The sequence below is a fragment of the Nanorana parkeri genome, unplaced genomic scaffold, assembly GCF_000935625.1.
Source record: "Nanorana parkeri isolate BGI_ZX_2015 unplaced genomic scaffold, ASM93562v1 scaffold1216, whole genome shotgun sequence".
Classification (NCBI taxonomy): domain Eukaryota; kingdom Metazoa; phylum Chordata; class Amphibia; order Anura; family Dicroglossidae; genus Nanorana; species Nanorana parkeri.
In genome coordinates, this window is record NW_017307484.1 from 150,774 (window position 1) to 173,814 (window position 23,041).

At 39.9% G+C, this 23,041-nt stretch overlaps 1 protein-coding gene across 1 annotated transcript in view; it reads left to right on the forward strand.

Moving 5' to 3' along the window:
* The window catches only part of MYO1A (myosin IA), an 82,828-nt gene that overhangs the window by 55,551 nt on the left and 4,236 nt on the right, over nt 1–23,041 (forward strand). The window contains exons 15-26 of the mRNA XM_018568613.1: nt 9–71; nt 573–773; nt 2,607–2,833; nt 3,072–3,272; nt 5,154–5,253; nt 6,756–6,905; nt 11,556–11,624; nt 11,781–11,867; nt 14,004–14,078; nt 16,196–16,330; nt 18,434–18,540; nt 21,388–21,520. Of these exons, the coding sequence (XP_018424115.1) occupies nt 9–71; nt 573–773; nt 2,607–2,833; nt 3,072–3,272; nt 5,154–5,253; nt 6,756–6,905; nt 11,556–11,624; nt 11,781–11,867; nt 14,004–14,078; nt 16,196–16,330; nt 18,434–18,540; nt 21,388–21,520 (1,548 nt within the window). The remainder of the gene's footprint in view (nt 1–8; nt 72–572; nt 774–2,606; nt 2,834–3,071; nt 3,273–5,153; nt 5,254–6,755; nt 6,906–11,555; nt 11,625–11,780; nt 11,868–14,003; nt 14,079–16,195; nt 16,331–18,433; nt 18,541–21,387; nt 21,521–23,041) is intronic.

Here is a 23,041-nt window from a genome sequence, read left to right on the forward strand (position 1 = left end):
CTTCTTAGGGAATCGAATGGACTCGTATTACCTTTTTTGACAATGAAATCATCTGTAATCTCATAGAGGATGTAAGCAGCATTTTTATTCTTATATATCACAAATAGGAACTCGGCTCTTCCTTGAAATTGATCATTTTTGTTTCTTACTTGGTTTTTACTCATCAACTATATTTCCCATTTAAATGTTATATTGGCTTGATGGGATTGACCGTTTGTTCTGATTACTGACCAAAAATCTTGCACTAATGTAACTCATATGTTCACAAAAGTTGAAATATTTCTTCTTTGTGAGTCGAGTGGAACAGTACCATTCTCCTCCAGGTCTTTACTATTTTCAAGGCTTGGTGTTGCCTTTTAGTCTTATCAGTAAAATTAAAATCTTGCACTGCTTTTTTTTTGTCATATCTGATGTTTTAATTATTCTCGTTAACAGTTAAATGATTAAAAAAATATTCAGCAGAATGTTATTAGGTAATATATATTTCTAGAAGGCTAGATGGAGAATACAGTAATACTTGATAGTATAAAATATTTTAAATTGAGAATTGTACATGATCTGTCCCCCTGCAGAATACCAATGGCATTTTAGCAGTGCTTGATGAAGAATGCCTGCGCCCAGGGAATGTCTCGGATGCCACCTTTCTAACCAAACTAGGAGTAAAATTCAAAAACCACAACCACTTCAAAAGCAAGGCTACACAGAATGAAAAACGTATCACTGACACCACATTGGCTGACAGCGCTTTCCGCATAGAACACTATGCTGGACAGGTAAGAATAGCTTCTGTTTGACTTTTGAGTAGGGCATATTCTTTCAAATGATTTCACATGTCTTTAGTTTTCCAAGCCACTTGTTAATGCAACAAATGACAAAATCATTTACAGGGCTATTTACTAAAGGGTGAAGCGTTTGGAGAAGGCAGGAGAAGTGAACAATCTAGGCCAAAATAGCTGAACTGGAAAAATTCTCCAATTCAGCTCACTTTCCGGTTCAGCTATGTTGTCCTAGATTGTTCACTTTTCCTGCCTTCTCCAAACTCTTTACCCTTTGGTGAATAGACCTGTTAATAAACGTTTGTAAACACAAAAAGGACTACTAAGCTTTGCGAGGACCAGTATTTAGTAATGACTAAATGACAAAGTAGATGAAGGATTATACTAAAGTATAAGGTGTATTTTTAAATTGTATCTAAAACTAAATCTTGATGATTACGTTTAGAGTAGGAAGGAAAGATTCACCCTCACTATTTGCCCTGGTGAACATTGTCACGAGGGCTAAAAGTGAGGGAAAATCTAAAATTTCAGCAATGGATGGGAAATCTTCCAATGGCAACAGCTGTTCCCTTTAAAGTAGCAAAGATCGAAGGCATGGACAGTGAGTCAGATATGTACAATAACTCTTCTTTTACAGGGTTTTTAAAAAAAAATCATTACAGAGTTGTTTTAACTAAGCTTGAAAAGGTTAAACTGTAAAAGTTTACGTTCTAATGAATCTAAGTCTTAAATCTACAAACTAATTATACTGTACAGGAAACACTGACATTGTACTCATTTAGAAAGTCCTCCTTGTTTCCTTTGGCCTACGTTTTTTTTATAATCATAGCATCTAGATTCAGATATGTATCACAATGCTTTTTTCACATGATTATGTAATCTATGGAGGCAGGTACCCAGAACAAGGGGCACATTACTTTAAAACAGGCCAATCAGCAGGTAGACCCCTGAGTGTGTTTAAAATGACTGGTGTGCAATTATAATATATGCACTGGATGTTTCTAGAAATGTTTCACCAAGAAGCGTTTAGTATACAAAATATTATGGCCTACAAACAAGCCATATACCAGTAAAGTATGCTTCTGGGGTATTAATATACTACAACACACATTAACATTTGTGCATCATCCCCATCAGTCATCTAAAAGCAAAATTTTGTATTTCTTTCATGAAAATGCCATCTTTTTATTATTATTATTATTATTACATAGTATTTATATAGCGCCAACAGTTTGCGCAGCGCTTTACAATATAAGGAAGACATTACAGTTACAATACAATTTAAGACAAGATGGTAAGGAGGGCCCTGCCCCTGAGGGCTTACAATCTAAAAGAGGAGGGGGAAATGATACATGAGGTAGCTGTGGGAATGAATTATGTGAGAATGTGAAGGTTCAGTGGTTAGGTTGAGGTGGGATAGGCTTCCCTGAAGAGCACCCATTACTTTTTAGAGGGAGATCCCATCATATCTATCAACATTGTTTCGACTTCTTTGCTCATTTGAACTCCTTACATTTCATAATCTCTAATTTTCATCATTATTAAATCTCTCCTAATTCTATGATTTTTCTCTCCTTCAGACTAATTTATTTATATTTTTTTTCGAACACCACTACCTTAGAACAAGCCATGACTTCTGAACATGTGCTCATTTCAATCATCCAATGATGTGCATAAGTCACTTTTTTAATTCCCCTGCACATTTGGGTTTGCTTTATTTTGCTTTACTTCTTTCTACAAAATAAAAAAAAATACATAACATCCGCTTAGGTATCTCTATTATTTTAATTCATAAACGTGAGACTCTCAAACAATAACTGTTCTGTACAGGTCACTTACAACACTGCTGGTTTTCTGGACAAAAACAACGACCTTCTCTTCAGAGATCTCTCCCAAGCCATGTGGAAGGCCAAACATGTGCTACTGAAATCTTTGTTCCCAGAAGGTGACCCAAAGAACTCCTCGCTGAAACGTCCACCCACTGTTGGCTTCCAGTTCAAAACCTCTGTGTCAACACTTATGAAGAATCTGTATGCCAAGAACCCCAACTATATTCGGTAACTAATTTCCCATACTTGGCTATCTATGGGTGGTTCTGGTGGGCAGAAATAGAAACACTTAAATTATGACAGCAGCTACTCACATTGTGCAACTGCACCAAGAATCAAGGCCCTACAATATTTAATAATAACATTGCTTGTTGCCTTTGTATTTTTAAACTGTATTTGTAATTGTGTTTATTCAGTTTTTGTGCTTGAATTAAAAATTAAAAATTCTATGTTTTCTGTGAAACAGATGTCTGAAACCCAACAACACAAAGAAACCATCTCTGTTTGATGATCAGCTTGTTAAGACACAGGTCAAGTATCTGGGTTTGCTGGAGAATGTCAGAGTTCGCCGTGCTGGATATGCTTATCGGCAGGTGTACAGTGCTTTCCTGAACAGATACAAGCTGCTGAGTAAACAAACATGGCCCCGTTGGGAAGGGGATCCAAGGTAAGGAAAGATTACTGCAGGGAGATATCATATATTTGAGATACAGTCCAAAGCGTTATAATCATAACATATTAAATAAGGAGGTTATTCACAAAGCTAGCTGAAGGATCAGCCATAGCTCCGGCTGATCCTTCGGCTTGCTTCAGCCACCTGAGCCCTTCAGTTCAGTAGAACCGAAGGGCTGCTGTACGGGCTATTCTCTACAGCCCATACAGCTCCTGAAGTTGGCCGAGCGGCTCGGTCGAGCCGAGGGCATATGGTTCGGCTTGACTGAGCCGAGGTGAAAGCCAAAGCAGGCCGGCTGAAAGACTGCTACTGACAGCTGGGCGAAGCCAGCCGTCATCTCACGGCTGGCTCCGGCCACTTGCAATGACAGATCAGCGCCCCCCTAGTTACCTGGTCACTAGGTAACCAAGGGACGCTGAATTGTCATTTCAATGAGAGCTTAGCAGAGCTTGCTGTTGTGGTGGAAGGGCTGTGGGGACTTAGAATTTATAATGAGGCCCTGAGATGTTAGAGGCTGAAAAACTAATGTTAAAAGGTAATTCCCTATACTAATGCCACCTTCCCTGACAAATCCTTACTACAGCACTGGTTTCTAGTAATGTACTGACTGCTGACAGCTCTACTGTTACATTTCCCTAATTTAGACAAACCTTATATTACAATCAAAATTATTTTATGATGTCCTTCTATCTGTAGTCACTTCCCTGATCTGTAAATAAATGTTTGAACTTTGCAAAAAGTTCCAAGGCGTGCTGGTGACATATAGTATATTACTTTATATGTGATGCCTCTCGACAGTTCTTGCTGACCAGCAATGTCTATTCCGGTATGGTGTGCAATGGGAAGATATTGATCGATTTGCAAAAGGATTTTGTTATTGGTACAACTTAGGGATGCACCGATACTAGTATCAGTATCGGTGCCGATACCGAGTATTTGGGTGAGTACTGGTACTCGCCCAAATGATCCGATACCTAGCACCAGTACTTCCTGTATCAGGAAGCCGGGCAGCGCATCATTACACGCTGCCCGGTTTCCTGATTGGCCAGGAAACGGCTGCATGCTCTCTCGTCAATTGTGATGAGAGAGCATGGAGCCGACTTCCCGGCCAATCAGGAAGCCGGGTAGCGTGCAATGACGCGCTGCCTGGCTTCTCGATTGGTCAGGAAGCTAGCAAATCTGGAAGCCGGGCGCCGTGTAATGACGCAGCGCCCGACATTCTGATTGGCCGGGAAGCCAGCGTCATGCTCCCTCGTCATCTCATGAATCATAATATTAAGAAAGTGACCTTAAAGCATTAGTTTGTATTGCTTTAGAAAAAATGTGACCTGTCCCTTTAAGAAAAAGTATCGGGGATTGGTATCTGCGAGTACTTGATCAAAAGTATCGGTACTCGTACTCGGTCTTAAAAAAGTGGTATCGGTGCATCCCTAGTACAGCTTAACTATACCCAGTTGTACCTGGAGTTCTACATTTAAACATTTGGGTAGTGTAGCAATGATTACCTCTGGTACACTTATTGCTGCCTCACTGGAAGAGGATATATGGTATATTAGAGAAGCTGTGTGATGGCGGTAGGGAGCTTTATTAACAGCCTTAGTTTTCAGAATTCAGTAGAATTTTTAAAATATTCTATGTATAGAAACAAGGTTTGTAAAACAATAACCCATATTGATAAGACTATCTAATGCATAGTGAATTATATATATTTTTACTAAAATGCATTGGTTTTTGTCGACTAATTGTACATTGTACAAGTTATGACTTTGTGTCAGACACCTTCTGTATAATAATGACCAACCCTTTTGAAAGTAGCTTTATTGTGGCCATTTTTTTTTTTATAACTATGCGTATTGCTGTTGTGTGTTGTGCCAGGGCGGGAACTGAAGCTTTGTTAAATGACCCAAATGTCAACATTTCAAAAGAAGAGCTTGCATATGGTCGAACCAAAATATTCATCAGGACTCCAGAATCAGTATGTTATTTTTCCATCCTTCCTTCTAGTAGGTAGAATACACTGATCATGTAAGGAAAAGTTAAGTGTAGTTTTAATAATTGTTTTGAGTTATTAGTGTATCGCTGTGATTTAACTTCTACATTTATACTTGCTCACTCTTGCACATTTTCATAATAGTATTTTATATTTAGGTTTGTAGATTCTTCCTCTAGTATATTGTCATATACAGTATAGTAGTCATATACAGTGAAACCAGCATCCTTGCTGAACAGCAAAAAGTCCATAAAAAAAAGACAGCTATTCCAACATTGTATTGTGTTCAGTGAACTGTTATTCCTAAACTTCCATAGAAAGAAATAGAGCACTCAAGGACAGTCACTTTAAAGTGCTACTAAATAAATTATACTATGGGGTCTTTTGGTTAAACAGTGGTCTTGCCTAACTGCTGCCCTATCATTGCTTTAAAAAAAAACACATTTGATGAGCATCAATATGCTTTAAAAATGCGCATAGCACTCCACTGGCTTCAGGACTCTAAAGTTAGCAAATTGCTATTACAATGAATCAGTAAAAAAAAAGAGGGGGAAGGGAGAACACGGTCACGTGACCTGTCAAGGTCCAATTACGTGGTTTCCCCTGTTGCTTTATGCAGAGAGTACTGTATTGGACACTGCAGGCTCCAAAACGCAAACTATGTTTTATAAATAGGACTAAAATGCAGACCACTGTGTGGAATAATATTGCAGTATATAGCGGAAAGATCCACTCTCTACTATAAATATCCTCCTATATAAACAAGATTTTAAAATCATTAACACACATTGATAGCATTATTTAAAGTAAATGAATGTATAGTATTTTGTACATATATTTCCCTTATTTATTATGTTTGGGATTAAATAATACAATTTTAAAAGATATTGTTTCATTTCTTTTAGTTTGGAAAATATGAAATAATGCATTTGAATTCTTTATATCTACTTATCTGTTATGTGACAGACTCCCTGCTCCCTGCATTCCTTTCTGGTCTGTTCAGAAGATCCCATTAGAGAGACAGCCACAGAGAGAGCAGTCATAGCTGGACTGTTACTTTAAAAAACTGCAAAACCTCTCTGCAAAACCAGTGTCGTAGGAGAACCTTGAATAATGTACTGTAAAAAAAGATTTTATATCAATAATATAAATTGTAACAAAAAAGCAAAACATCAGTTACAAATAAAACTGACCTAAGCATTGGGGTTTACCTTTATGCGAGTATAAAGGCCTTATCCATATCAGCAGTTACGTTTAAATCCATAGAACACAGGTTCATAGGGCACAGGGGTGACACTGAAGAATTGTATTTGTCCATAAATTGCTGTTAAAGTGTAGTGCTTCAGTCACATTCTATTCATATATAAATGCAGTCTTGTTATATAGCTATAAGCATACTTTTCATGTAAGTGTTTATGTCATTGGAATTAAAAAGGATTATGATATCTTTATAAAAACTGAGCTCAAGATATATATATTTTTTTTAGCTCTTTGACTTAGAAGAGAAGCGCAGGAAGAAGCTGAATGAATTGGCTGCCCTCATACAAGCCTTCTTCCGTGGTTGGAAGCTGCGTAAACAATTTTTGCTCATGCGACAGAGCGAGATCGTCATTGCTGCATTTTACAGAGGAAATCAGGTACATTTCTGCATCATTCAAGATGTTTTTTCTCTAGGAAGAGAAACAACTGAATATGAAAACTTAAAGGAGAACTATGAGGTGAGTGAAAAGCACTCACCTCATAGTTCTCCTTTAAGTTTTCTAGCCGACCTGTGACAATGAGACTCTCACAGGTCGGCTTAGTAGATCGGGAGGTGAGCGAACACATGCTGGGTTCGCTCACCTCTCGATCCTGTCACGGCTCTATGCCATGACAGGGGAGGGGCTGGATTCCCAGCTCCCCGCGCCGATCCGAGGAGGGGGTGGGTACAGCTGGCTCTGTCTCTAGATAGGCAGAGCCAGCTGTCACTCACGCAGCTGGGCGGATCCAGACATAATTGTCAGCTGCGGCGTCTCAGTATACCGCTAGCTAAAGCTCGCGGTATACTGAGCTTAGGGTGACGGGAGGATGCTAGTTTGTGTCCTCCCGTTACCCTAAGGAGAACTATGGGGAAAAGCCTTAACCCCATAGTTCTCCTTTAAAGCCCAACTTTTGTGTTTTATTTAAATTTGGCTTACAGGCATGGTATAAATAATAATAGAAAGTTACCACTCACCGGAATGTTTTCACTGAATTGGCTAAAGAGACAGTGATATACATCACTGCCTCCTTATAACAGAAGATTTGTACCGATCTTCAATAATATACACGAATATTGATCTTCAGCTATCAAACAGCTACATTATGAATGTTTTAAGTCCATTTACTTGCAGTAACGTCCCAGAAACATTCTCCTCAGGCATGGTCCTTTGCTCTGGTTCTTTAGAATTAATGGGGGTTAGTAGATTTTAAACTAAAAAAAGGTTTATTGCACAAAGCAATATGCGAGGAGGGTGAGGTGCGGATCGGGATATTCTATACTGGTTCTTAAGCATTAGACTAGGCCTCAATCTCTTCTACCGTGTTTCCCCCGAAAAATAAGACACTGTCTTATATTTTTTTTGGCTCAAAAAAACACACTGGGTCTTATTTTTGGGGTAGGTCTTTTTTTTTTTAATGTATAACAATCCAAAGTTAACTCAAATCCAAATATAATAATCCAAAATGGCAAAGTTAAGAATAGGGTGATCAGGGCAATCAGGGATGCCGTACCCTTCCAAGATCAATTTGGTAACCAGAATGAGCGAAGTGCGCTTTCACTCACAGATGGAGTCCATCTAGTATCACATCTGCCTGTGACAGGAGCCGGCGCTATAGAGGAAGCATCGGCTTATGCGGCTCTGCTCCCTGCGCATCATAGTTCTCCTTTAAGTTTTCTAGCCGACCTGTGACAATGAGACTCTCACAGGTCGGCTTAGTAGATCGGGAGGTGAGCGAACACATGCTGGGTTCGCTCACCTCTCGATCCTGTCACGGCTCTATGCCATGACAGGGGAGGGGCTGGATTCCCAGCTCCCCGCGCCGATCCGAGGAGGGGGTGGGTACAGCTGGCTCTGTCTCTAGATAGGCAGAGCCAGCTGTCACTCACGCAGCTGGGCGGATCCAGACATAATTGTCAGCTGCGGCGTCTCAGTATACCGCTAGCTAAAGCTCGCGGTATACTGAGCTTAGGGTGACGGGAGGATGCTAGTTTGTGTCCTCCCGTTACCCTAAGGAGAACTATGGGGAAAAGCCTTAACCCCATAGTTCTCCTTTAAAGCCCAACTTTTGTGTTTTATTTAAATTTGGCTTACAGGCATGGTATAAATAATAATAGAAAGTTACCACTCACCGGAATGTTTTCACTGAATTGGCTAAAGAGACAGTGATATACATCACTGCCTCCTTATAACAGAAGATTTGTACCGATCTTCAATAATATACACGAATATTGATCTTCAGCTATCAAACAGCTACATTATGAATGTTTTAAGTCCATTTACTTGCAGTAACGTCCCAGAAACATTCTCCTCAGGCATGGTCCTTTGCTCTGGTTCTTTAGAATTAATGGGGGTTAGTAGATTTTAAACTAAAAAAAGGTTTATTGCACAAAGCAATATGCGAGGAGGGTGAGGTGCGGATCGGGATATTCTATACTGGTTCTTAAGCATTAGACTAGGCCTCAATCTCTTCTACCGTGTTTCCCCCGAAAAATAAGACACTGTCTTATATTTTTTTTGGCTCAAAAAAACACACTGGGTCTTATTTTTGGGGTAGGTCTTTTTTTTTTTAATGTATAACAATCCAAAGTTAACTCAAATCCAAATATAATAATCCAAAATGGCAAAGTTAAGAATAGGGTGATCAGGGCAATCAGGGATGCCGTACCCTTCCAAGATCAATTTGGTAACCAGAATGAGCGAAGTGCGCTTTCACTCACAGATGGAGTCCATCTAGTATCACATCTGCCTGTGACAGGAGCCGGCGCTATAGAGGAAGCATCGGCTTATGCGGCTCTGCTCCCTGCGCTACCGCCTCGCTTCGTCCAGCGCTGACTTTGTTTTCACCACTAATTCTCTCCTGCGGCTCTTCAAGTTCCCCCTTATGCCACCACCGGCCCAGGGAATGGTCACAACTAGGTCTTATTTTCGGGGTAGGTCTTATATTTTAGCCATTCCCAAAAATGGTACTAGGTCTTAATTTCAGGGTAGGTCTTATTTTCAGGGAAACAGGGTAGCTGCCTCCTTAAAGTATCTACTAAAGTCTCTTATGGATAGCTTAAAATTACAGACTATAATTGCTGGACTCCTTCAACATTCAGGCCCTCTGGCAACTGAGTTTCAAGTTGTGTCTCAGTCTTAACTTCGAAGGAAGGAAAGCATAGCAAGGATACTGTGCCTACATTTTTCATATGTGCCTGGGCTGAAGACCTAGGAGAGACTGACCTCTAAGCTGACATTCTTACAGGGCAAAAGCCCTAGAGGGAAGAGACAGAAAAGGAAATGGCTCAGATATTTAATCTGTCAGCAGGTTCCGCAGGCCCACTGACTGTTCCATCAGATATCCATATCTCTCAAGCACACCCTGCTGGGGCAAGCTCAAATAACCTGTGGCAGAGAATTATACTGGAATTGAGGACTTAAAGGAAATGGTTGTACTGATCCCCTAAAGAGAAAGTGAAATCATTAGAATTATTCTACAATCCGATTGAAGTATTAGCGATTTATCCCTTGCTGAGACCTCTATGCCTGCCCTGTATAAGCAGATATAATCACTGCGGACAATCCTTATCAGATAGCTGAACTCACCAAATAACTTTTCCATCCACAAAGGTGCTTTATTCTGTACATCAGGATATAGCAAACAACAGGATACAGCAGATGAATGAATTGGCAGTATTTAAGGCGGTCAAAGATGATAATGTTTCTGAGCATGCAATGCAGATTAACATATCCTGTTACAAGCAGTCATGACACAAGAAATGACTATTGAAGAAGAAGGTGTAACAGGTGCACTCGATCACTCACCTGTTCCTCGTTCCAGGACTCCTCCCCCACTCCCTAGTTAAGGCTGAATGTTACACTTGCCTGACGTTCGAGCAAGTGTGAAGACGCCAGGCAAGTTCCTGTATCCCAGCACCGAACCTCTTCCTCTTATTGGGCCGGACAGAGCCCCTCCAAAACCACCAGCACATCCTGCTTTGACTTCCCTGCAATTCGGTCTCCACTACCTCCTTCATCCCCAGCTTCAGCAAGGACTATTACAATCTGGACTGCAGTTACTCTAAAGATCCACCGGAGGGCACCAACATTCTCCTTATCATTCCTATCAACTAAAATATCAGTAAGCATACCACAGACTGTGATTTCCAAATGCTTGCATATTGATAGAACTGTGCATAGGGATAACTTGATTGCTCCCATTGATTGTTGTCATCCTTCACCCCACTAATCTAAAAGGACTGCTCCCTACAATAAAACCTCATCTATTTTTCATGCTAAGTAATTGTTGCCTAACTCATTACCATAAGACTGTAAATTCACTGTGGTGTAGGATTGCACCCCCTCCTCATACTTCTGCAGCTGTGATCCTCCACCTAAAATAAGACCTGTGGGGTCTGGTTGTTACAGAAGGGCGGAGCATTACACACAAGGGAAATACATCATAGATGTGATGGAAGGGAACACAGAAAAACATGTGCAATAACCAAAATAACTACTAGTTGGCAGTATATGAACTTAGCCATAGAAAATCCATAAGTAAAGGAAAATAAACTATATACATTTTAATTTAACATTAAAGTGAATATTGACTGTGGCTGTGAATATAACTATTGTGGCAGCACAAGAATCATCCGTGCAGTGATGTTCCTCCATGTGTCCTCTGCACTTGGTCATGTGATCTGTGGTGTCATGTGAGCAAGTACAGAAGAGAGCAACACTTTGCTCTTTGTCAACCAAGAGCAGCTTTCTGCTCAGCACTGATCTACTGACCAGTATCTCATGCAGTTTGCCAAAGTAAGCGCTGATGCAGCCTGCAATAGAGGGTAGTAACACTCTCTTTTTACAGGGGCTAGACCTATTTGCGAAAGCCGCCACCGCTGTTCCTACACCATTGCAAGTGACTGACCTAAATAACCTTAAAAACCCAAGTTAGCCAATTGTGCTCCAGGGCTTAGGCACACCCATAAGGAGCTAGACAAAGTAAAATGACTAAAAAATTTGTAAGCGTATGTCTGACCTTATGTCTTTTTCCCCTTTTTATTGCAGCAAAGGAAAAATTATCAAAAGGTGCGGTACTCTGCTTTACTTTTGCAAGCCTTCATCCGAGGCTGGAGGGTAAGAGTCTTCTCACATGCCAACTTTAAATAGCGCAGAACATTTTTAATCAATACATAATTATCAATCAAGCACAAAAAATAAATATATGAAAAGTATGGAATGCAGGACTGATTTGTTGCATGCACATTTGATTGCTGTTGATTTGGTTTTTAGGCTCGTGTGTTGGTGAAATGCATGAAACTACAAAACTGCCAGGAAAAGGCAGCATCCACTATTTGTGCTTATTGGAGGGGGTTCAAGGTAATTCTGCATGATGATGGGGTGTAATAAATGTGCTGTAGGTTTGTTAAACATAATCAAAGAAAGGTTATTGGCAAGGATGGAATGGTACTATCACCAGTACAAGTAGGACAATTGTACTCCGCTTTGGTTTTTGTGGTGGTTTCCCAAGGGATACTACCTAATCAGGGAAGAAAGTGCTCTCTCCACCCCTCAATCCCCCTGTGCCCTCCTTGACATGCTTCTATTCTTCAAGTTCATGTAACAATGCTTCAATCAAATGTGTCTGAAGAAATGTGTGGAACTATGGACAAAAACAAAAGAGACAGGATAGTCTTAAATGAACATGTAGTTTTAAATAGACTTTTGGTAAGTGACCAATTAAAGCCTAACTCCAGCTATCATTTTGTAACCACTTAAAGACCGGGGTGTTAAACGCCCTCTCTGTCCAAGCCATTTTTCAGTATTCAGTGCTGCGGAACTTTGACATTTATTAATTTGCAACGCTGTGCCAAAACTAATTCTATATATTTTTTGGCAGAAATAGAGATTTCTGTTGGTGGTATTTAATCACCACTGGGGGGTTTTCTTTTTTACCAAATATTTTGAAAAAAACCCAGTTTTCGCTGCATTATGTTATAAAACATTTATTATTACCCAATTTTTTGGTAAAATATAAAAGACGGGGTCATGCCGAGTACATAAAAAACACGTCAAGCCTTAAAATTGCGTGCGCCTGTGAAATCGCAAAAGACTACCATACCCAAAATTGCCCATATGCGACTCTATAAAAGCTTTTACCGCTCATCAAATTAGTGTTAACATTATTAAAGTGATTGTCTGTACTCTGACATTCGCTGTGATATGTAACATGTGGCTCAATCATCGTTTTCACACTTATGCGCACCCAACGCATGTTTACATTTGTATGTGCGTGTATGTGGGGGCATTAAAAAATGCATAAAACATTAAAAAAACAAAACAATGTGTGAATTTTTATATTTTCATGTATTTTTTATATGAGAGTTTAATTTTTTTTACACTTAACTTATTGCTAGCACATAGGGGGTAACAAGCACCCAATGTGACAGGACAGATACAGTGACAGGTCCTCTTTAGGGAGCCATCAGGGGTCTTATGGCAAAGAAGCAGAGATCTGATTCACCAGCTTCTTCTTCGGCTACAGCAGCCAGAGAAATGACATCCTGAAACTGGAAGTGATGTAATACACATCACTTCCAGGTCCAGTGACCGGAGGGGAGCTCAGCTGGTAAAAGTGTGCTGATCTCCCTTCGATCCAGCCACAGAGACCCGCTGTGCTGGTCCTGGGCGGGCACGGAGGACAGCAGAGCCAGGGATAGCCTTGGTGGCGGATGGGAGTAGGGGTGCACACTCTCCAACACCTACGCCTATATGCAGCAGTCTTTGTTGGCTGTAAACAATGTGTATGGTTTCCCGCTGGGTGTCGAGAAAGGACATTTAATAACTCGCACCTGCCATCAAGAGGTTGCTCCCCTCCCTTTTAATTACAATTGGCTGGATGGCAAGTGGTGTAGCAGATACAGCTACACCACTTGTTCTTTCCTCATGGCTAAAAGTTGACTGTTGTAAAAGCATCTGTTAAATGATTTGTCCCAACCCCCGTAACCTATTTTATACATGGTATTTACCTGTAAAAGCCTTGTTTGGGTAGACATCCAAAAGCGCTGAGACTGCTGCTGGGTGCCACCATCTTGGATGCGGTATCAGCAGCCCTAGCAAACTCGTATCTGTCACTCAAATTAAACTCCATAATACTCCCCATCATTCTTGCCCCAGCTACTACATTAGAGGTTATGTAGGGAGGTGAAGTGGTGAGGGGGAGGAGCTGGATCAGCACAGACAGTAATTAGACACCCCTAGAAGAGAAGAGGGCTTTGACATGCCAGGGGGGAGTGTCTGTGCTGCGGAAATGACTAGTTATTTTTCTAGCAATATCAAAGGCACAGTGCAAGTGAATAAAAAAATATTTATCGAAAGGAGAAACACTGCAAGCAAGAATGTAAAATACCGTGCTTTTATCTGCAATTTCGTAAGTTGACGGCAAGGTTTCTTTAATGTATGACAATTTACCTTTGTGAGGAAGGCAAAGGCATATTTACATAGTTTTAATTACAGGTGCGGAAGGAATACAGGAAACAATTCCGCTCTTCTTCATCAAAAATGTTGGCAAACTTCATCTACAGGAGAATTGTGAGTTCTTGATACTTATACATCTGATGCTAGTCTTCCATTACAACTCCTTTGCTTAGGTCCTTTCCCGTTATGTTTTCATCCCGGTGTTCTTCCAATTCTGCAGTCACTTGATTAGCCAGAGTTACTTCTTGGCATGCTGAGCCTGTGCATTGAGCTGCCCATGCTTGGCTTAGTGTACAGGGCAAAAAACTAATTGCTGACAGGCAGCAGAAAGCTTTTATGGCAGAAGGGACAAACACAGTAGATTCAGTCAAAAAAAGAAGCTGCCAATAGGCAATTTTTAATTTTTTAACTTAAATTCCACTTCTCCATTCAGAAGATGGCACAGTTTTTCTCTATAATGAAGTTGGCAGAACCAAACCTTTTTCCCATCTGCAGCTAGGTTAGTGGCCTATGCCAAATACATTCATCGGCCTCTTTATTAGGTATACCTGTTCAATTGCCAATCACATGGCAGCAACTAAATGCATTTAGGCATCTAGATGTGGTGAAGACGATCTGCTGAAGTTCAAAACGAGCATCAGAGTGGGGAAGAAAGGGGATTTAAGTGACTTTGAACGTGGCATAGTTGTTGGTGCCAGACGGGCTGGTCTGGGTATTTCAGAAACTGCTGATCTACTGGGATTTTCATGCACAACCATCTCTAGGGTTTACAGAGAATGATCAGAAAAAGAGAAAATATCCAGTGAGCGGCAGTTGTGTGGATGAAAATGCCTTGTTGATGTCAGAGGTCAGAGGAGAATGGGCAGACTGGTTCGAGATGATAGAAAGGCAACAGTAACTCAAATAAGCACTCGTTACATCCGAGGTATGCAGAATACCATCTCTGAACGCACAACACGACGAACCTTGAAGCAGATGGGCTACAGCAGCAGAAGACCACACCGGGTGCCACTCTTGTCAGCTAAGAACAGGAAATGGAGGCTACAATTTGCACATGCTCACCAAAATTGGACAATAGAAGATTAGAAAAATGTTGCCTAATCTGATGAGTCTTGATTTCAGCGGCGACATTCAGATGGTAGGGTCAGAATTTGGCGTAAACAACATTAAAGCATAAACCCATCCTGCTTTGTATCAACGGTTCAGGCTGGTGGTGGTAGTGTAATGGAGTGGGCGATATTTTCTTGGCACACTTTGGGCCCGTAATGCTATCATGTCAATATGGACCAGAATCTCTGAGGAATGTTTCCAACACCTTTGTTGAATCTATGCCACGAAGAATTAGGTCAGTTCTGAAGGCAAAAAGGGGTCCAACCCGGTACTAGCATGGTCTACCTAATAAAGTGGTCGGTGAGTGTATATAAGTATTCCTTCCTTAGCGTATTAACTGGCTTCTTTGTCTAATGTAGCCTTTCTCAACCATGGGATGCCTCCTGGCTTTGTCAGGGGTGCCTTTACATTTTCACTAAAGGGGGACTATGATGTGAAGGGGGCTGCTCATGTGAACGGGAGATCTGATGTGAAAAAGGTTGTCTCTGATCTGAAGGAGGAGAAACCAGGTTGTTTTTTTTTATATGTTATTTTGCCTCCTAAAATCCATACCAGACCCTCTCCTAGGATAAGGGCTTGGTATTGATGTTTCTTTTTTTTTTGGGGGGGGGGGGAAGTAATTTTTTTCATTTACCTTTTCTTCACATTTTACACTTGGGTGCCTAGAGATTTTGCATACTTTGAAAAGGTGCCATGACTGACAAAAAGTTGAGAAACATTGGTCTAACGTGACTGACACCTCACTTCATTTCTCAGCAGCCATTAATGGAGATTTTTTTCATTGTGAAAATGTGAGTGGACAAGCAGTCAAAGGCATCTAAGATCCACGTGGTGAAACAAATCAGCAAGCACTGAGGTTCACTGTAACTTTATTTATAATAAGAAGGCTTATCTTAGGGTTTTAGGTATGTAAATTGAGCCCATTGTCACTAATATTGAAACATTTATGAAGTGCAAGCTGTTTACAGTCTACCATTATACTGAATAGAAATAAGCCTCACTTCCTGTCTATTAGCTGTTTCAGTCTGCCATAGCATAAAGGACTACTTGATGCATTAATCATTTACAGGTAAATTCTGTAAGAATGTTTTCATTTCTTAAAAGTTAATACCTTTCCACAGCTTCAAAAGTATTTCCTTGGATTGAAAGGCAACCTTCCCTCTATGTCACCAACAAACAAAACATGGACAGAGCCAAAATATAAATTTCTCATTCCTATAAATCAAGAACTGATGAGGGTATTCCACCAATGGAAGGTTAGTGATTATATGTCATCATATCTGTGTTACATGTCTTACCAAACATAAGTGGAGTTATGCTCTGCTCATTAGAGTAAACTCTCAATTAGGGAACATTCACGTGAAAATGCCATTGTACACAAGTGCTGAGAATCACTGCACCTAAAACTGATATGTCGACTTTGAAAGGTCATATATTGATGAAATAATGCACCTTCTCCTTTTATCGCCTAAAGATTCCAGTACTAAAATGTTTCTGATAGTCCTCATTCCCAAAATGAAATTGCCACTCTCTCATTAGGGATTAAATCAAAAGAGAAATATACCATCATTTGATTTTGTACAGGCTGCAGAAGTTCAACATGACTGATAACTCTGGTGCAGTGATGATTGGGTTGATTTACTAAAGGCAAATAGGCTGTTTTCTTTGGAAGGGAATTTCTCCTTAGCTTAGTGTGTGTGGCAAAATTCACTTTGCAAAGAATTCACAATCATGTGCAAGGAAAATAAACAAAACCATATTTTTGTTTGCACATGATTGGATGATGGAAGTCAACAGAACTTCACCTCATTCACTAAGCTAAAGTAAACTGCCTATTTGCCTTTAGTAAATCAACCCCTTAATGTGCAATAGAAAGGGCTCAATGGAATGCCCATTGACCCTGCATAAAAGGGAGTCTAGACTAAAGTATGGCATTTTAAAAGGCTGTTATGCATTTTAAGGCTATGTTCACACCATGTCCGGACCAGATCTGGAGCAGCATTTGTACCGCGATTTTGCTGCGTTTTTGTGTGTGCTTAAAATGTGCTTTCAGGTGCAGTCCAGTGCGTTTGTATGCATTTCCATGCTTTCCAGTGCATTCCAGAGCAGATAAAATGAGACCATAATGGACTGTGCTGGTGTGAACAGAGCCCAGAAATACCATAGGGATACAATGGGATGCTTTTTTGGTCCGGGAACAAACTGTTCTGGTCTGGACATGGTGTGAACAAGTTAAGTGAGACTAAACTCAGGTTGTAAATCTTAAAAATGCATTCAAGTACCTTAACTATAAACATAAATGTATTACTTATTTGAGTATCACTCAGCTGTAGATCTTCAAATCATCTCTGATTTGGTGCTGACAGTGTCCTTCCTTCTGGAGGGTAGCTACTTTTGTTTCCCATGGGTCCCTATGTATGTTATAGACAACAATCTAAGCTCACTCCCATAATGGACTACAATCTCACGTTTAGCTTACTAATTTGTATTGAGCTTGCAGTCCATCAAGGGAGGGAGTTTTGAGCGGTGGCTACTTTACAACACACAGGGACCATGGAGAACAAAATTAGCCACCCTCCAGAAGGAAGGACCGTGTCAGCACCAATTCAGAGATGATTTGAGGATCTACATCTGAGTGACCCAAAACTATTGTTAATTGTTAAGGCACTTGAATGCATTTTAAAGATTTAACTCTTGAGTTTTAGTGTCACTTTAAGATTGCATATAATATGAGTGTGCCTCATTTTATATGATGATGTATGCCTGATAGGCTGTTTACCTTTGGGGTGGGTCTGAGCTCTATGTCAGGACTACAACACTGAGCTCTATGAGTTGCCTCGATGTCTTCCCCCGTTTTTGTTGTTTTTTCAACACAGATTTATTGTTAGTTGTTACCTTACCAAGGGGTTGTACTGTTTACTAATTTATGCCTTCGAGTGGGTTTTGGGGTAGTTGAATACCTCTCTGGAACTCCTTGGCAGGACAGGCACTTAGGCTACGTTCATGTTATAATTCCGGGTTATATTCATAATGGTTAAGTGACAGTTGTTAAGCTGGAGAGTCACATTTACACTACTTCATTAAAGCTCTGTCCTTGCCCATTCCTGCTAGGATTGTTTCAGTGTTATGAATGGGCAAGGCTCCCTTAGCTAATGATTGTCTAATGCCTATGTTTCTCAGCAGTCATATATAATGAACATCTTATTATTTGTTCCCATTATTCTTTAAAAGATGAACTTAGATGGTAATTATTACAATGTTTACAGGTTTATATCATTAACTTGTATAATATACGTGGCATATTGTATTGGATCAACATTTAAGTGAGTAAAGCATTTTTGACCTTTTATTTTTCATAGTGTAAGAAGTTTAGGCAAGCATTAACCCCACAACGCAAAGCTATCCTTGAAGCTAAAATGTGTGCCAGCGAACTCTTCAGAGGTAAAAAGAAATCTTACCCAGCAAGGTAAGTAATAATATCTGTGTAGTAATAACACAAACTACATGTACAAATTACAAATTAATGGGTAGTAGTGGAAATAATTGAACATCTTCTCTGTCTTTCTTCAAAGTCTTTCTCCTTCATAGTTTTGCGCTTAGCTTTTTGCATCATCAATGCTGATTGGTTAATTAAACGGCTCTAGTCAATCTGTGCTTTAGTGCTGAGAATAGGTTTGAACATCTGTCACGTTTTTATTGCAATCTCCGGGGAGATATACCATCATTTTCTGTACTATTATACCAGGAATAGAAATGAAAAGGTGTTCCCAAGATTGAAAGACACAGAAGCATTTAAAACTAGAGGTGCACCGAAATTACATTTTGAGAACGAAACCAAAACTAAAATAAAAAATTCTAACCGTTTTAATGTTTTTGTTTTTTTTAGCATATATATATTTTTATTGAAGAGTATATAATACAGAACTAAGAAAGATAGATATGTCTGTCCAAATATTTTCAAAATGTCACAATATATACTGTAAGTGAACAGTACAAAATGAGATGTATAAAACATGGATTTCACAAGAAGTGACATAAAGCAATCTATCTCAAAATAAATGATTAAAAACAGATAGAAAATGAGAGAAAATAACTGGAGGAGGATTGACGACAATATCTAGCGTGAGAGTTCCTGGCATATCAATAAGGTCAAAAGTTTGCAGAGAGACAGAGGTGAAAGAAGTGGAAGGTTGGAGATTCAAAGGACATCAAGGTCACCCAACTTCCCTGATACTTTTGCTTCTAAGAACCATTTAGATGTTGGCATATCGTCACAAGGTCTTTTAATTGATCTAAGAGAGAGTTTGGAGACCAGTAAAGGGGACCAGGTATCAAAATATAATTTTGTTATATCTTGATTTAAATTTGGTGTCTACTTTATCTAAGAGCATTAAGCGAAAAAGTAAGATTACTGAATCTGAGAGTGAAGGTGGATCTGTGTGTAACTAAGTGTCAAGATAGTATTTTTAGAAACAGTAATGCATAAATGTTCCCATTGGGGAAAGGGATGGTGAGGACATTCTTGAAAGAATTATCGAGGTATGGAGGAGATTTGGTGAAAGAGTCCAGGACCTGTGGGATTTAGCATTCATATATAAGAGGATGGTGGTCCAGAAAAATTGTATAGAGGAACATGACCACAATAAATGAGTGATGTCTGGTGTGGGAATGTCAAATTTAGGGCAGGACGTCAACCAATCGAGGGGGGGCAGTCTTAGAGACAATATTAAAAGCACCATATGCTCCATGAACCAGTTTGAAATGGATTTCCCTCTAAATTTCCTAAGTCTCCGCCATCCCTAAATGATGGTTGAGAAAGCGTCATCGGGAGGGACCAGTAAGAAATCAACCAATTTTTGGATATCATTTAGTGGAATTTTGGATTTTGGAAGAACGGAGTAAGTGGCATAGACAGTATATGAAAGGGGTAGTTTAAGTCAAGTTTTAGTTTGTGTTTAAGTCAAGAGTAGGAGGATTCCTCATGAGGCCGGGATAAGTTGAGGGATATAAAGTGTCGAATTTGTGCATATTGTAGGAAGTGGGAGGATGGTATGTTATATGACCTACAGAGGGTGTTACATTTTTTTAAAATATTTTTTTTTTCTAAACTTTTAAAAAATGTTTATATTTTATTTATATATGCATCTTTTTAATTTCATTTTTAATAAAAAAATGTTTTTTAACTTTACTGCTGGGGGCTTCGGTGAAATATCAGGGGTCTAAACAGACTCCTGATATTTCCCTTTTACAATAAAAAAAGAGATTGAGTCCTTAATCTCTTTTTCTGCAGTCCCAGCACTGAATGAACCGGAAGCCTCTATGTTCATTCCTAAATTGTGGATATAGTATCAGTTATGTCCACAATCATGAATGAATAGGAAATTATGTATATTGCTTCCCATTCATTCATAACTGGTATATAGTAACTCATACCACGTCCAGTTATTTACAAACATCACTGATTGCTGATTGTATTCCGCTCTCCATCCTGGATTGGCTCTCACAGGAGGCTGAGCGGGCGGTGCGGGGAGGAGAGCTCAGTCTCATTTGACTGCTGACTCCTCCCCCTCACCACCAGCCCGGCCTCCCGTGACAGCTGACAGCTGTCTCTGCCCCCATACCACTCGCTCACATCTCTCTCCTCCCCCGCCCCGCTCAGCCTTCTGGCAGTTTCTCTCATCCACACTGGACACTGCATGGTGTCAGAGGGGGGACATAGAGCAGCACACAGCGGGGAGGAGAGAAATTAAGCATGCACCGCAATTTCGGCCGAAAGATTGCACTTTTGGCATTTATCCAAACTGACAATTTAGGCTGATATGTTTTGTCAGCCGAAATTTCAATGCATCACTATTTAGAACCACAGAGAATTCAGAAGACGTCCCCACTCCTTTTCCCCATTACTAAAAGAGAGGTTTGACATGATGAGGATAAATACAGATTCAGCAATGAGAGTGTAGTTACCCTTTAATAGCACTTAACATAGTAAAATGCAACATACTAAATCCCTTCCTTGGTCCACCATTCAACCTCCACCCTCCTCATATGTTTGCAAAGTCTCATTTACTTTGCCATGCTCTGTCCCTATTTGGGTCTATCATTTAATGTGTTATATGGATAATTAAGAGAAGTAAGTATTTTTTGGACTTCAAGATCATAGTGCACTAGAGACTGTGCATCAAGGACCCCAACACATTATCATTATTTTTGTGAGCAATAAACCTAATTCTCTCCAATGTTATGCTACACATATCTTGCTGTTACAAAATTCATATCTTGCAATTTCTTAAAGTTTTTATTTAATTCTTTCTAGTGTTCCAAAGCCATTCCAGGGGGATTATGTGGGCATACAGAATAACCCCAAACTTCAAAAACTGAGTACAGCTGTTCCTGGTAAAATAGAAGTAGCTGCAAACGTCCAAAGAATCAGTAAAACTGATGGCAAGGTATATCTTGTTTGTTCTCAGTGGCCAGTAGATTTCTTTTCTAGCTAATTCCTACATTTACAACACAATTAGTATTATGTTTATGACAGATACAGTATGGAAAATAAGCAGCTATTAATATTACTATAGAATGGGTGAAATGGATTATACTGAAAATAGTTGAAAGAATTTTAATTTGTTATGTGACATGCCTGAATTCTGTTTGCTGTTATTAGCTGTTTTTCAGCAGAATTCACAGGTTAGTCTATGTTGACTTGCTTTAATTTTTGAGCTTTGCTTTTGAAGACGTTGTTTGTGTATCAGTTCCAATCACTGGACCTTTATCAGTGCTTGGATATATAATACTGTCAATATGTTAATTTGGGATTTAAGGCCAAGAAGACTGTTCATTGTTGGTGACCATTTAATGGTAGGAATAGATAGTTAATATTAGGGATGCACCGATACCGCGTTTTTGGTAACAAGTACTGATATTTTTTTTTCTGGCACTCACCAATACCGATACTGGAAGTCCCATTAAGGAAGCCAGGCGGCGTGTAATGACTCACCACCTGGCTTTCTGATTAGCCGGAAGGCTGGGCGGCGTGTAAAGACCCGCCACCCGGCTTCCCGATTAGCAGGGAAGCCGCCTCCATGCTTCTCGTCACTTGGTGACAAAGCATGGAACCGGCTTTCTGGCCCATCATTACACAATCATTACCAATCAGGAAACTGGGCAGCGAGTCATTACACGTTGCCCGGCTTCCTGGCTCCATGCTCCCTCATGGGAAGCCGACTCCATGCTCCCTCGTGTAATGACTCGCTGCCCGGCTTACTGATACTGGAAGCTTAAGTATCGGGCTAGGTATCGGAAAATTATGGTGAGTACTCGCCCAAATATTCGGCATCGGCACCGATACTAGTATCGGTATCGGTGCATTCCTAGTTAATATGAATGTTTTCAATGGATAAATGCTTTATTGAGCAGAAAATGTAGTTTATCACAAACTCCAAAGATGGCATAACATAAGTACAAATTAAAACGGAAGAAAACTCTCACTTCCAACAGCAAATAAACCTCTAAACCAACTGTTTTTTTTGTAAATTTCTTTTAAATTGTCAATATGGAAATATTATATAGTAAACACTGCCCCTGCTTCTCCTGAAGCAGGAACCATTTTGATTTTGGCTGAGTAGCCTTTTCCTTTGTTCATACTTCCGCCCACAGTGGACATCATTCAAAAGTCCTGCACGCATGGGGAAGAACAGAGCTAAGCCTTGGTGGTAATTGTGTGCAAGTGTGTGAGTACTGATGCCTGTGATCATCCTGGCAAGGTCTGTGAGTATGCTGGAAAGGAAGGCCAACTGAGCATACACAGCTTTACGTCAGATGCCAGGGAATCAAGAAAACTCTGCAAAGGGAGAACTTTGGAAGGCCATACAAGTATTGATAGCATGCATTTATACTGATCTGTTATTTGGGAAAAGTTCCCAAAGAGAGTTTACGGTAGTTCTTTAGGAAATCTTTTGTATAATATTCTG